Source organism: Rattus norvegicus, chromosome 20 (genome assembly GCF_036323735.1).
Source record: "Rattus norvegicus strain BN/NHsdMcwi chromosome 20, GRCr8, whole genome shotgun sequence".
In the NCBI taxonomy this organism is placed as follows: domain Eukaryota; kingdom Metazoa; phylum Chordata; class Mammalia; order Rodentia; family Muridae; genus Rattus; species Rattus norvegicus.
Window position 1 is genome coordinate 13,692,501 of NC_086038.1, and position 13,568 is coordinate 13,706,068.

At 51.9% G+C, this 13,568-nt stretch overlaps 2 protein-coding genes across 4 annotated transcripts in view; one reads left to right on the forward strand and one right to left on the reverse strand.

Annotated features, from left to right (window-relative positions):
• Positions 1-1,116, reverse strand: part of Gnaz (G protein subunit alpha z) — a 50,764-nt gene extending 49,648 nt beyond the window's left edge. The window contains exon 1 of the mRNA XM_008772867.3: positions 978-1,116. The gene's annotated coding sequence lies outside the window, so the exon portion shown is untranslated. The remainder of the gene's footprint in view (positions 1-977) is intronic.
• The window catches only part of Rsph14 (radial spoke head 14 homolog), a 76,111-nt gene extending 65,794 nt beyond the window's left edge, over positions 1-10,317 (forward strand). For all 3 annotated transcript variants that reach the window (XM_063279329.1, XM_006256340.5, NM_001401509.1), the window contains 3 exons: positions 6,467-6,692; positions 8,532-8,668; positions 10,016-10,317. In XM_063279329.1, coding sequence (XP_063135399.1) covers positions 6,467-6,692; positions 8,532-8,668; positions 10,016-10,257 — 605 coding nt within the window. In that variant the 3' untranslated portion in view covers positions 10,258-10,317. The remainder of the gene's footprint in view (positions 1-6,466; positions 6,693-8,531; positions 8,669-10,015) is intronic.
• Positions 10,318-13,568: the final 3,251 nt, after the last annotated feature.

The window sequence follows — 13,568 nt, forward strand, 5'->3', positions numbered from 1 at the left end:
GGGCCAGGTTAGCAGAACTGGATGGTTCCTAGCGCAGGGAAGCCACCCGGGCAGCAGAAAAGAGTGTCAAGGCTCAGGGTCTTGCACCAATCGCCTCCCCAGACAAGGGACATCGGTTACCAGGCTGGTCCCTCCACCCTGAGACTCACACTCCAGGGAGCCCTGGTCTCACTTGGCATTGCTTTCCCATCCTCCTCTCTGTAACAGGATCCCTAATTCTCGGCCTAGGCAGATTCCTGCCATCCTCATCCAGACAGGCTCAGCACCTCCCTAAAGGCAGAGCCCCCATAGATCCACCGCAGGATCCCGAGCCAGAGGCCCTCACACCCCTCCCCAAACACCCCACCGCCTTTTAAGGGAAAAAAATATTGAGCCAGGAACACATTACAATCGCAGCAGGTCGATACTCATCTCTGGTTCCAAATGCCTCCAAGGAACCTGCTTGCTCCCTTGCAAGAGCGATGACCGAGAACAGCGAGCTGTTGTACCGGGCCTCAGGGCCCTCTCTTCCCTTTTTACCCAAGGCCAAGCTCCTGACACCTGCGGCTGCCTGTACCCATGGACCCCCGGAGAGAGACCCCCGCCTGGCGTCGCTGCCGCAGGTCGCCTGCCTGGACTCCGCACCCGCAGCTGCTCAGGGCGTGCAGTGGTCCCACATCATCCTCGGTACCCCCTGCCCAATCTCGTCAGGCGGCAGCCAACCCTTCCAAGGGTTACTGGGCCACCGCTCCTCCCTCCCTTAGGCACCTGTCTGGGCCGTGGCCACCCCTTGCCCACCTCGCAGACAACCCCACCCTCGCGGCTCTCCCACCCGGCGGGGCATCCCTGCCTCTGCACCCCTATCCCTATAGATCTCTGGTCCCCTGCACAAAGGCCCCAGGCCCCGACCCGGGTGGGGGTGGGGTGCGCCCCAGCCGCGCCCCCAGCCCCGGGTTCAGCTGTGCGCGCCGGGGCCGCTGGTGCGCTCACTCACTCACCTCCCGGGCGCGGCTTCGTGCGTCGGTCGAGCTGCACCCGGCGGGGCGGGGCCGCGAGCGTAGGGCTGTGGCGCTCTGGTTCTGCACGAAGCGGGTGCCGGCGGCCGCGCGAGGACGTGACCGGTCCGCGGGTGGCACACACGCTCCGCCGCCCCGGCTCCCTCCTCCGCCCTCCCGCGCCGCCTGCAAGCGGGTCCACCCGCCCCGCACCGCGCCGCCGCCAGCAGGGGGCGGAGTCGCGAGCGCAGTCCGTTGCCAGGCCAACCGCGGGCGGGGTCTGTCGCTCGTCTGCCCCGCACCTCGCTCTGCCGCCCGACCACTAGCTCCGGCTCGTTTTCCATTGGCCGATAACAGCCGACGGACGTGCGAGTAATCCAATAACGACAGACAGGGGCGGGGCGCGGCTGTGCGCGCGCCGCCTTACCGCGCGCTGCTGGCTCCAGCGACCGTGGCACTGCACTGCGCCGATCCACACCGAAGCTACTTCTAGCATCTTGGGAAACCCACCCTGAGAGCAGTGTAGCCCTGGTTCCTTGCACCCTGGTTGCCCTGCCCTACCTCAAGTAGGGTTCGAATTCAGCCCTGGCAACCAATTCCCTACCCGGTCTCTTTGCAATGCGCTGTCGCCCTGGCTTCTTTGGATCGTGTCAATAATCCTTTAGGGCGCGAGAAAACCCTAATTGGTTAAGCCGGCGAGATTTCGCAGCGAATGGTTCGCTTTCCTTTTTAGCATGTAGGGGTACTTCTGGGAGTCGACCCCCGCAACAGAGAGCAGCAGAAGGGACCCAGATCACTGAAGCCCTTGGAGATCACTGGAGACTCCCCAGGAGACATCAGCTCCTTGACAAACGAGCCTCTCATCAGGAGGAGCCCCGTGTGTGGGTCTTGGCTGGTTGCACCTTACTCCAGCACAAGAAAGACTCAGCCCAGGGGCCACTACAGTAGTGTTTCTCTGTCTTCTCCATTCTTGTAACTGTAAGCATGTTATATGTCTTAGAGCCCAGGATGACCCATGACCATGTGTTGGTGCTCACCAGTTGGCTGCTTCAGAGGCAGGACTACATCCCACCGTTTTCCTCTGTTGGGAAGTGGGGACCGTTGTGTTGCATACCCCAAGGAGACAGGCCACCTGTGAAAGTGCTGGGATGGGACAGGTACTGGATATGGGTACTACTGAGGCCAACCTAGACACCTGGCATGCTATGGTGCTCCCTACAAGTGACCAATGAGGACCGAAGGAATTTTGCTAATGGCTGAAGAACATGTCTACCAACGTATCTGGCTGTGCAGCCAGTCTGTCTCTGGGACCTGACTGACAGTCAGTTTCCTAATCTGTCAAAGAGTGTGCTATCGACTCCTCAGAGGGTTAATGTATGTAGGAAATACACCTTAGTAAGTGATTAAGGCTGAGCCGGGCAGTTTCCTCAGCAGGCTCAGGGGTCAGAGTTCAGCTCTTTGCAGAGGGTAAAGCCAATATAGGAATTACGTTTTACAATTGAATTTACAATGGAGTTTACAATATTCCAGGTGAGGGTGCAGAGGCTAGACCCTTGACGGTCTAGCAGGTCTGGTTGCTGTCTGCTGGACCTGACACTAGAAACTACACCACGAAGTGAGGGGATTTTTGTCTCCTATGGTCTTTTACTGGTGGCCTCTGCATCTTGCATACTTCTAGAATATAGCCCTCATCCTTTCAGAATACTCTGGAAGGGTGAAGTGGGAGTGGGTGGGTGGGTAGGAGAGCACCCTCTTAGAGGCGAAGGAGGAGGGGGCTGGGGCGTTCGTGGAGGGGGAGCTGGAAGGGGGACAACAATTGAAATGTAAATAAATAAAATAATGAAAAAAGAGGATCCTGGGAGCTATAATGTAGGGCCGGGATGTAAACATCAGCGTGATCATTCACCCTTGTAGCTATGTAGCTATAGCAATCCAATGGGGCTTTGGAGGCACATGGAATGGTCACCGGGCCAGCTTTTTGAAGAAAAAAAAAATACTTTGGCTGAGCAAGGGCCAGGTGTCAGAGAGAAGTGAGTTCCATGGTGGGCCTAAAGGAATGTGAGGTCTAGGAAAGGCCAACTTGTTCACACTGGCACCTATCAGACCTGCAAGGCTACTCTAGTCACTGCTAGCTAATGGCTAGGGAGGTTGGCTTAAGAACCAGCAGGGAAATTTAAGATTAGTTTCTCACATCCAGAGAAGGCAGGTGGTGAGTATTGTATTATTCGAGAGAGGGGCAAACTGGCTCACAGACCACTCGAGCTGTGTTACTGGGAATAATCAGATAACAAAACCTCGAACAGCCCACCTAGAGAAAATAAGAACAAGCCAAAAACTCAGTCTGCAAGGACTAGTGCTGGGTAGAGCCTGTGACAGGGGAAGAATCACAGGGACACCTATTTCCTATTGACTTGAACCTAGCTGGCTCTCGCAAGCCTCCCGGCTTCTCCAGTGTGGGCAGAGGGCGTCCAGCTTCTCTCAGAGGCTTCAGGTATCCAGGGCTTATCCTTTAGGGATGGTGCCTATCCTGGCTGGCTCCTTTCTGTGCTCTGCCTATCCCCACCCCCAACACTCACTGATTTTCAGGCTGTGGCAGTAGGGTGGGTTTCTGTACTATGTTTCCCTGGGGTCCGTGTACCCATCCCCCCACTTTAACAAGCCTACTGTATCTGGACTAGTTTTAAATAGCCAGCAGGCCTCTGGTCTTTTTGGCTGAAAAGCAACAATGTAAATGAACAGAAAAGACACACCCGGCATAAACTTTATTGTTAAACTGCCCCTCTGTTTCAAAATGAATCTTGGTCTTGCTACTTAGTATATTTTGGAGCAGTAGCCGGAGACAGATGCCTGGGAAACAAATTCTGAGCTGCCCAGGCTTTGCCCTCGGCTGGCAAATCCTTGGGCGTTTGACCTTCCTCTCTGGGCCTCAGTTTCTTACCAAGGAAGGGGGCTGGAGAGAGGCAAGGAGTTTGCCTCTAAAATGATAACTTTTCCAGTCTCGCCTCACTTTGTCCTTCCCCTAGCCTGTGTCTATCTCAACTCAAGACAGAAGTCTCAGGAAGCAGGGACATCAGGCCCTGGGGTTTCCCTGGGATGCTTAGTCCCAGGTACAAGTTAGGCCAGAATCAAGTGCCAGTCAGGGGAATGCTTCAACTGGCGGTTAACACTGAGGCCCATTTCTGTACTTTGGATACCAGGCTCAGAGATTAAGTGATACATTCAAAGTCACACAGCTGGGAAAAGATACATTTAGACCGAAGCTTTGGGAGTCTGGGTGGGAAATAAAAAAGCAAGCAAGCAACCAACCAACCAACCAACCAGCAAAACCCAGCTCACTCCCAGAAAGGAGCAGGGGAAGCGGCCTCCAGGAGCTGTCCTGAGATCCTTCAGCAAGAATGGGTAGAACCAGTTACTAAGGCCGGCACCCCAGGGAGAAGCTGGAGACTAGGAGTCTTTGGTCATCCAAGAACACGGAGGAGCAGTGACTGCTGCTAAGATCCCTGCCCTGCCCCTCCACCCCATCGCCACAGTCACCTGCCCTCTGATATCCTCAGGGACCTCGGAAGGAAAGCTGGGGCGATGCCCTCAAAGAGGAAATTCCCCAGTGCTAATTGGCATTGAGAGACCTTTAGGCTAATTAACCTGTTCATTTGCCTCTCTAGAGTAAATTAGAGGGTTTAGCCAAAGAGGCCGAAAGCTGCTGGTGGCCACCTCCTCAGGGGCAATGGGAGGCTTTGTAATGGGCGTAGTGGGGTGCTGGAGAGGCCTGGCAGAGGGGCTGGTTGCCAGGCAGCAAGCAGTCACAGGTGGCCCTCGTGCTGCAGGGAAGAGAGCGCCCCCCACCCGTTCCGTTTCATTGCTGTGAATTGGGAAGGGCGTCCTGATTGCCTGGGACTTTCGGGGCGCCGTCTGTGCCCCATTCTAGGTTCTCCAAAAGGAGAGAAGTAGGTCCTGTTTAATGGGGTGTCCCCTGTCACTGTGCTTTTAGCACCCATACCCTATGATTTGGTTATAAAACACACGCGCGCGCGCGCGCACACACACACACACACACACACACACACACACACACAGGTTCACGTGACCGAATTCTCGGTCCCCAGATAGTGACACCGTCTTAGGGAGGTTGTGGAACCTTTAGGAGGTGCAGCCTGGCCAGAGGAAGTGCATCACCTGGGGGTATATCCTAAAGTTTATAGCCTGCCCCTGTCTCCAGTACTGTCCAATGCGTGCATCCTCTTCTGCAGAATCGTGAGCTATGAAGCCACCCATTGTCATACCTCCCCTACCCTGATGGCCTATTCCTTTACAGCTCATGTCCCTCATTAGGTGTGTAGTCACTGCAGTAAAAGCTGTACCATCCTGTACAAGAAGCCGGTATAGCCCTGCTTCCTGCATGGCCGGCGGTATTTCCAGCCCCCGCTGGCCAGAGGCTTGGAGATTCCTGTCATTTTCGGATGGGGGATGCAGATCTCTTGCGGGCAGGAGATACTGTTTTACACACCCCACTCAGGCTCTGTTTTGGCTCCAGCAGCTTTGTCATAGTTGAGATGTGAAAGGACACCTGATGCTTCCCCATCGAGCTGGAGGAAATGTGGTTAATTTCCTCCTCTGAGGGCGGTTCAAAGAAAGACCCTGCCGTTAACTGCACCTTTGTGCCTACCAGATATGCTTTGTGCCGGGGGCGGGGGCGGGGGGTACAGAGCGATTGCTCAAGACATACCTGCCACATACCCAAAGCATGACGGAATACTTGAGAAAAATTAAGGTCATGGAAGGAAGATTTATTCCGACTCACGGTCTCCTAGGCTTCAGTCCGTGTTCACGTGGTTTCACTTCAGAGCAACAACACCATGGTAGCAGCTGTGGTGGAGCAGAGGTGCCTACCTTATGGGCAGGTTGGGGAGATAGAGAAAGGGGAGAGGGGGAGAGAGGGAAAGAGGGAGAACGAGGGACGGAGGGAGGGGGAGAAGCGCTGGTTGAGAATAAGACACAGTTTTCAAAGGCACAGCCCTAGCGTCCTGCTTCTAGTTGACCCTACTTCCTAATAGCTTGTTCAGCTATGAACCCGTCAAGGATCAGACTATTAAAGAGACTAATAAATAGATGAGGTAAACACCATTGTGAGCCAGCCAGCTCTCACATGAAGCTTGTGGTGGGGATTGAGTCTTTAGACCACATGACCTTTAAGGGAGAGTTTACGTCGGATCCACAATGGTATGGAAGACAGAGGGTCTCTGTAGGCCTGGATCTGCAGTGAGTTGCAGCTTCTCGGACCGCTAAGCCCCCATCTACAGTCGATGCCCTCGGCACAGGTAGCCAAAGGCTTCTCTGTTTTCAGTCACTTCTCAGGCCTCACTTTCTCAGGACTAACTCTAGACATACTCCATCTGCGATCTCTTGCCCATCCCTCAATTCAGTCCCCTGTCCCAGACAGTGCAGGGGTGGATGGGAGGAGAGGACCCTCGCCAATGCCTCTTCCTGTCGTGCAGGTGCCCAGGGTATCGTCACGAGTGGCTTGATCTCCTTTCTGGTACGGAAGCTGCAGAAGGAAGAGTTACACATCCAGGAGATCATCCTGGACACCCTGGCACTGTGCTTGCAGGAGGATGCCACCGAGGCTCTAAACAGCCAAGCCGTGCCTTGTTTTAAGGAGAAGCTCTTCAGCGGAAATCCCCAAATCCGCAGTAAAGCCGCTCGGGCACTCATTGCCATCAGGTGAGGTCTGCTTTGTGTTGCCTGAGGGGCCACCTCCTCCAGTTTCTGCTGAGGGTCGGAGAAGGCCACCGAACTACTCCTGGCCTCTCAGTAGATCAGCAGCGGGGACTTGGCCTAGCCATGCCCGACACAGGACATGCACCCAGGCATACTTTCTCTAACTTCCTTGTGTCCTGGGTGAAAGAGGTCACTAGGTCAAAAGAATACCCTTTCCATTAGTGGAATGCATGGTGTCTGGCCTGAGATTGTCCTATATCCCTGGAAACTCTCTCCCACTCCCATCCCAGACAATCCTAGCCAATCACCCACCTCTCCGTGAGGAAGACAAACAGATGAAACTCCAGCAATAATAATGACAGTCGGTGGTCATTAAGTCTGCAAACACTCGTAGGCGTCACCAATAAAGCCAACGGGTTGACAATTGCCAAGGAAGGGGACATCTGCCTTTAGAGGTGAGAAAATGGCAGCCTGGGACCTAGTCACTTGCTTGACCTCACATAGAATCACAGTCTAAACCCTGGCCTGAAGACTGAGGAAACTCAGAACACCCCACTAATTGGTCCTAGGTCCCAGGGGATCCCTTTGCCTGTGCCCATATCCCCTCTGTGTGAGGGGGAAGGAAGGCCTTGCTATCCTTTAGGTCCTAGCTTTCCCTCTATCTGGTATTTCTGGTGGGCCTGACCCAGTGCCTGGGATGCTAGTTCTGAATGCTTTTCTTTATATACATTCCCAGGCCCACCTGTAACTAGTAGGTCTTTGACAGAGATCCCCATCCAGTGAAGCTCTGATGACAAACATTTATCAGAGTGGAGCTTCTGCCCAGCTCCTCTGGCCTCCCCCTCAGCCCAGGTCCCTTACCACCCCTTACCATTTTGTGTCACCCACACAGTGGGTTTGTTCTGCTCAACAATGTAGATGAAGGGCTACATGACATGCCCCCAAAGCCTCTCATCCTGAGGCAGCTAAACCCATCTCTTTCCACAGTGTCTGGACTAGTACTGGCCTTGAGTGATTGAGTCAATAAACTCAGGGCAGCCCTGTAGGTAGACCTAGGACTCCGTGTCCTTGATAAGTGGCCTCAAGGTAGAGACCAAATGGCCTAGAAAGCCAATAGCATCACAGTCTCACAGAGAAGTGACTGCCAAAACTGTTTCCTAAACAGTGTTCCCGTAAAATACCTATGTGTTCGAAGTGTTAAAAGTTCCATAAAACGAGACCCTGTGGGCAGTGAAGCCAGGAAACGGAGAGCAAACAGTTCAGCCGAAGTCTGTTCGTTGGGCTGTTTGTGCAGTGTGACATTACCATGTGAGGAGAATCTCCTGGCGGGGAAAACCCTTCTCTTTTGGGGCGGGGTGATAATGCCAGCCCACACGTGGTTGAGAACCTCTTGGGCAGTTCACCTCTCTCATTTACAGGACTTTATGCAAGGCTGGAATGGAGACACTAGCTCCTTAATGCCCTTGCTCAGCACTGGGCTGCACCCTGCTGTGTGGAGCAGCTCGGTTCTTCCCTGGTTGGGGAATGGAGGGGGAATCCGACTCAAGTAGAGTCCCTGTGGATCACACCCTTGTGGGTCTTTCTCTTCTGCATGTTGAAGCAAGATGAACATGTCTTCACTTATGAGCATGATTTAGAATGAAGCTCATTTCCCTCTGGGCCTCTTTATCTCTTTCCACAGCAAGACACTCTCATACTGGTGATCTTCAGTGCCTTGGCCATAGCCAGTTCCAGCATGGCTAGGCCAGGACTATCAATAAGAGTCCCATTACAGGTCCTACCTCAGTGTGCGTCCCGGGACATTCCTCCACCTTATCTCCTTTTGTCCTCTCTCCGACCCAGCATCCCGTTGGATGGCAAGAGGCAGGTGTGGCAGAACGAAGTCATTCCCATCCTGGTGGACCTGTTGTCCGACACCGACGAAGAGGTTAAGGCTAACGCTGCTGGAGCTCTGATGCACGCAACCGTGACCACCGAAGGTCAGGCCAGGGTGCCCTGTGGGTTCCTGAGGCTGGGTGGGTGGGTGCAGGCAGAAGGGACGAGTGAGCTCCCCTAGCTTGCCTGTAGCCACAGTGAGCCTTCCAAACGTGTCCGTCTCCTGTCAAGGGCCAAGTAGTGACCTCTCAGGACTCAAGGCTCCATCAAAATCCACTTTTGATTGATCATCAAAATCCTTTTGAGGTTTGGTCTAAATTCCAGTCCTCGCTCATCTTCCCGGACACAGCAGGCTGCCATCAACTTCTCACAAGCCACTCACATTAGGTCCTTTGCCCCTCGACATCAAGCCATTTCTTTGGCCTCAGGTCTCTGATGAAGCAGGATTCTGAGATCGATTAGTTTGGTGTCTATGATTCTGTTATTCATGGGTCTGAGTAGATTCTGGAACCCTTGACCTTAGGTGTTTCTTTCTTTAAATAGAAATTTTTTTTAGGTCTCTCTCTCTCTCTCTCTCTCTCTCTCTCTCTCTCTCTCTCTCTGTGTGTGTGTGTGTGTGTGTGTGTGTGTGTGTGTGTGTGTGTGTTATGTGGTTACATGGTGCTGGGAACAGAACTTTAAGTCCTTTACAAGAGCAACACCATACTCTTACCACTCCAATCCTTCTCTCCGTTCTTACTTTTATGCATTTCTTGATCGTAACTACTTATATCAAGTTGTGGGAAGAGCATATAAGAACACAGAAGTATCATCCCCTGAATCCCCCCACCCCCCATGCCAAGATTCCCAGTCAGGCAGACTTCAAGGCTAAGCCACCCAATTCTGACTGTGTGTGGAGCAGGGTACCTCGTGTGTCCCCCAAACTTATGTGTGAGGACTTGGAATGGCTAGAGACAAAGAGACCAGGACCTATGGTTCTGTCATCGATTTCCAGATGGGTCTCTGAGTCCCTATCCTGTGTCAGATCCTGAGCTGTATGGTGGAGCATAGAAGTCTTGGTCTTAGGTGTCTACAGTTGTCAGGAGAGGTAGAATAGGATGGGTGAGCTAGCATTCCGGGCATAGAGGAGGCGCCCAGCCTCCTCTGAGGGCATCATACCATATGTGTGCAAGGTGCAGAGTAATTGCTTAAGACATATCTGCCACATGAACATGTGATTTTTTTCTTTTCTTTTAAAAATACTGTATACATTGTCTTACGAAGGCCGATGGCAGGATAGGAGACTGAATAGGCAGAGGAAGGAAGAAGATGCTCAGTGGAAGAGTGTAGCAAAAATGGGGCGGGGAGTGGCTACAGTTGGCATTGCTCCTAAGACATCCCCGGCAGGAGGACAGTAGGAGACAGCCCATTTAATGCAGATGTGTTGGGAACCCAGTGTCTGTGGTCCGCAGGAAAATACGCAGCCCTGGATGCTAATGCCATCGATCCACTCCTGGAGTTGCTGTGCTCCATCCCCACGACCAAGGTGTGTCTGAACGCCACAAAAGCCCTCACCATGCTGGCTGAAGCCCCCGAGGGCCGTAAGTTACTGCTGCCCCGTGTGCCCACCTTCCGTTACCTCCTGACGCATAAAAATGAGGCCATACGGCGAGCAGCCGAAGTCGCCATCAAAGTGATTGAGTGGAAGCCGTGACTCCCGTTTCGGCCAGACCCGATAGGCTAACTCTGTCCCTGAATAAACGAGTTGACTCTCTTCATGCTTGGTTTCCAATGCTACCTCGTGTTCCTAGAGCAGTATCACAGGCTTCTCCCGCCAAAGAAGAGACACAGACCCAGAAGGACCTGGTTCTGGGAAGCATATGTCCGTCCCACAATGAACCTTCCAGGGAGATGGGTGTGAGTTGGATTGGGGGTTGGAGGATACACAGCTGGACCAGGCACTGGGCACCAGGCACTGAATACGGCTTTGCCGAACACTTTTATCTGTGGTTTTCCCGGTAGGGGAGGCCGAGGTGCAGAGATCAGCTGGGAAAGTGGTCGGGCCTATCGGTTAATCGATGTTCATCTAGTTCTGCCTGAATGGGCCAGTTATGGATGCCCTGGTTTATTAGAGAACACGCGTGCCCAGCCTCTGTTGGGGGAGCACAGGAATAGAGTGGGACCTCAAAGCAGAACCTCTGCTCCGGGACTAAGCCCTTGACTTGTCACCAGGAACTGGTTAAAGCTCCTACCTCACCGGTGGGAACTCATTTTTGAGAGGGCATCTCAGAGTAAATATTATCAAAACCAGAAACCCAAGAACCTATGTAAGTCTCTCCTCATTGTCCTTTCAAGGAGCTTCAGGGACCCCCATGGTTGTCAGGAAAAACACAGAAATGCATGTATCCTGGAATGAAAAGATCAACTTAAGTCAGCCCTCTCCTACCAGAGGGGACTGGCTGCTAGACCCAAATGGCATTTCAGGTACAATCCTATTTGGAAAAGCGGGCTGCATAAAAGAAAACTATTCTCCTTCAGGAAGCTGGGCCTCCAGGACCCCCATTACCTTGTGTTCAGATCCTTCCTCAATCTGAGCAAGCTGACTCTGCTCCCACCATGACTTCCAGTCAAGGTCAGCAGCACCCTTCCCCCAGGACCTCCAGCGTTTGATCTTTCCTTTGGAAGCCTCTCTGGTAACAAGAACCCACGTGCTGGTGTCAATGCTGACCATTTTCCCCACACCATCCAACTCACGTGGCTGTGGGCCCCTCTCTCCTCCAATGCCCTTCAAGTTGGGTGTGACTTCTGTTTTCTCCCCCCCACCCCAACAGTGTCTCTAATCCCAGTCTGTTTTAAGTGCCTGTCCCTTATGTCCAATAGAAAAACCTACCCCTGAATGTCTCTAGGCAACCGTGAACACTAGTCCTTCAGAAAAACGCTTCAAAACATAGAGGAGGGAGGAACATTTTCCAGCCCCTTCCGTAACAAGGCTTGCAACCCTCATCCCTACATCACAAAGAAAGCACAAGAAAACTGCGGACCAAGACGTCTCCGAACAGAGACGGGAAGCCGGAGCAGACAATTAGCGTGAAACAAATATGGTGACACGGTAAAAGTATCACGATGTCAGGAAGGGAGACAAGAAAACAGTCAACGTACAACAATCAGAAAAATTAGTCCCCAAAATCCAATCCCCATTTATTGTTAAGAGCAAACAAACCCCAAGCAAGAAAACAAACCAAACAACAATGACAAACTATGAGGTGTCTAGAAATAGAGAAAAGCTTCCTCTTAGTACACAATGAAGAATACCTGTAAACACACAGGAGCTGGAATCATATTAATGCCCTTGCTTACTCGAAATGAGGAATGAGACAAGGACCTCTGCTTCTGCCGCTTTGGTTTAGCATTGTCCTGGGGGTTGTAGCCAGGGCTTGCAGGCAAGAAAAGAAATGTGGGGCATCCAGTTTTTTTTTTCCTAAATGAGCAAATAGTTTCTATCCATTCAATTATACCATCAATGTAAGAAAAAAACATTTTAAGACTATTAGAACTAAGAATTCATTGTCGTGGTGGCACACATAAACAATTAATTGTATTTCTGTACGCTGGCAGCGTTCCATAGGAAAATGGAACTAAGACACTGTGACTTGGGCTGGAGAGACGGCTCAGTGGTTAAGAGCACTGACTGCTCTTCCAGAGGTCCTGAGTTCAACTCCCAGCAACCACATGGTGGCTTACAACCATCTGTAATGAGATCTGATGCTCTCTTTGTGTGTGTTTGAAGTCAGTGACTGTGTACCTACATACATGAAATAAATGAATAAACCTTAAAAGAAAGACATTTCGACTTACAGTAGCATCAAAGAATAAAATAAGAAAGATACTTATGTGCAGGCCAGTGCTTCTTTGATACAAGCTACAGTCATCTGTGAAGAGGGAGCGGCAAGTGAGAGAACGCCTTCACCAGAGTGACCCATGGGAAGGCCTGTAGGGCATTATTTTTATTGATTGATTGATTGATTGATTGATTGATTGATTTGGGAGGATCCAGCTTACTGGGAGGAATTCCACCCGAGCCTGGTGGTCCGGGATGACATAAGAAAGCCAGCTACGTAAGCCATGAGGAGCAAGCAGCACTCTTCTAAGGCCTCTGGTTCCCTTCCTGCCCACAGGTTCCTGCTCTGGGTTCATGCCGATTCTTCAGGGGGGGGGGGGGAGGCGTGGAGATTACAAGCTGCAATTGCAAATCAACCCCTACCTCCCCAAGATGGTGTTTTTATCATAGCAATAGAAACCCTGACACTAAACCTAGCAAAGGAGACACAAGACCTAGGCACCGAAAATCAAGTGTTGCTAAAAGACGTTACAGATAGAAAGACAGTCCGTATTTGTATGTAGGTCAGCAACCTGATGCTGTCTGGCAGTAACATAGTCATGCAGACTTATGCTAAGTGTTGGAGACAGAGACCATGCTTCCCCCAGGCCTGTTCTTTCTCCACTGCAGGCTACTCTAGAATGGGCACCATGTTTCACTTGTACTCTCATGCTAGGCAATCTCCTGGACCCTCTGTGATTTGTTTCTGTGGTTTTTTTTTTTTTTTAATTGATTATCAACAAGGTCCAGAACCACATAGGAGGAATCCTCCTAGCACACCTAGAGTCGCTTAGCCTCTGCGCATGCCTGTGAAAGGGGTCATCTTGATTGGTTAATTGAGTTGGACAGACCCCCCCCCCCCCCCAAAAAAAGTACTATTCCCCAAGCTTGGATCCTGGGCTGAATAAAACATAGAAATCTGGCTGAGCGTGATTCACTCCACTTCTTGATCATGGATGCAAGGCGACCAGGTACCACAAGTTACGTTCCCCATGGCTTCCGTGATGGATGGTAGCTTTGAATTACAAGCCAAAATGAACTCTCTCTGAAGTTAGATATTTCATCTCAGCAACAAGGAAGGTAACCAAGGCCCACTCCCTCCAAAGTTCTCTTTGCCCTTGTCCAAGTCTCCTAGAGGGTGTCCCCAC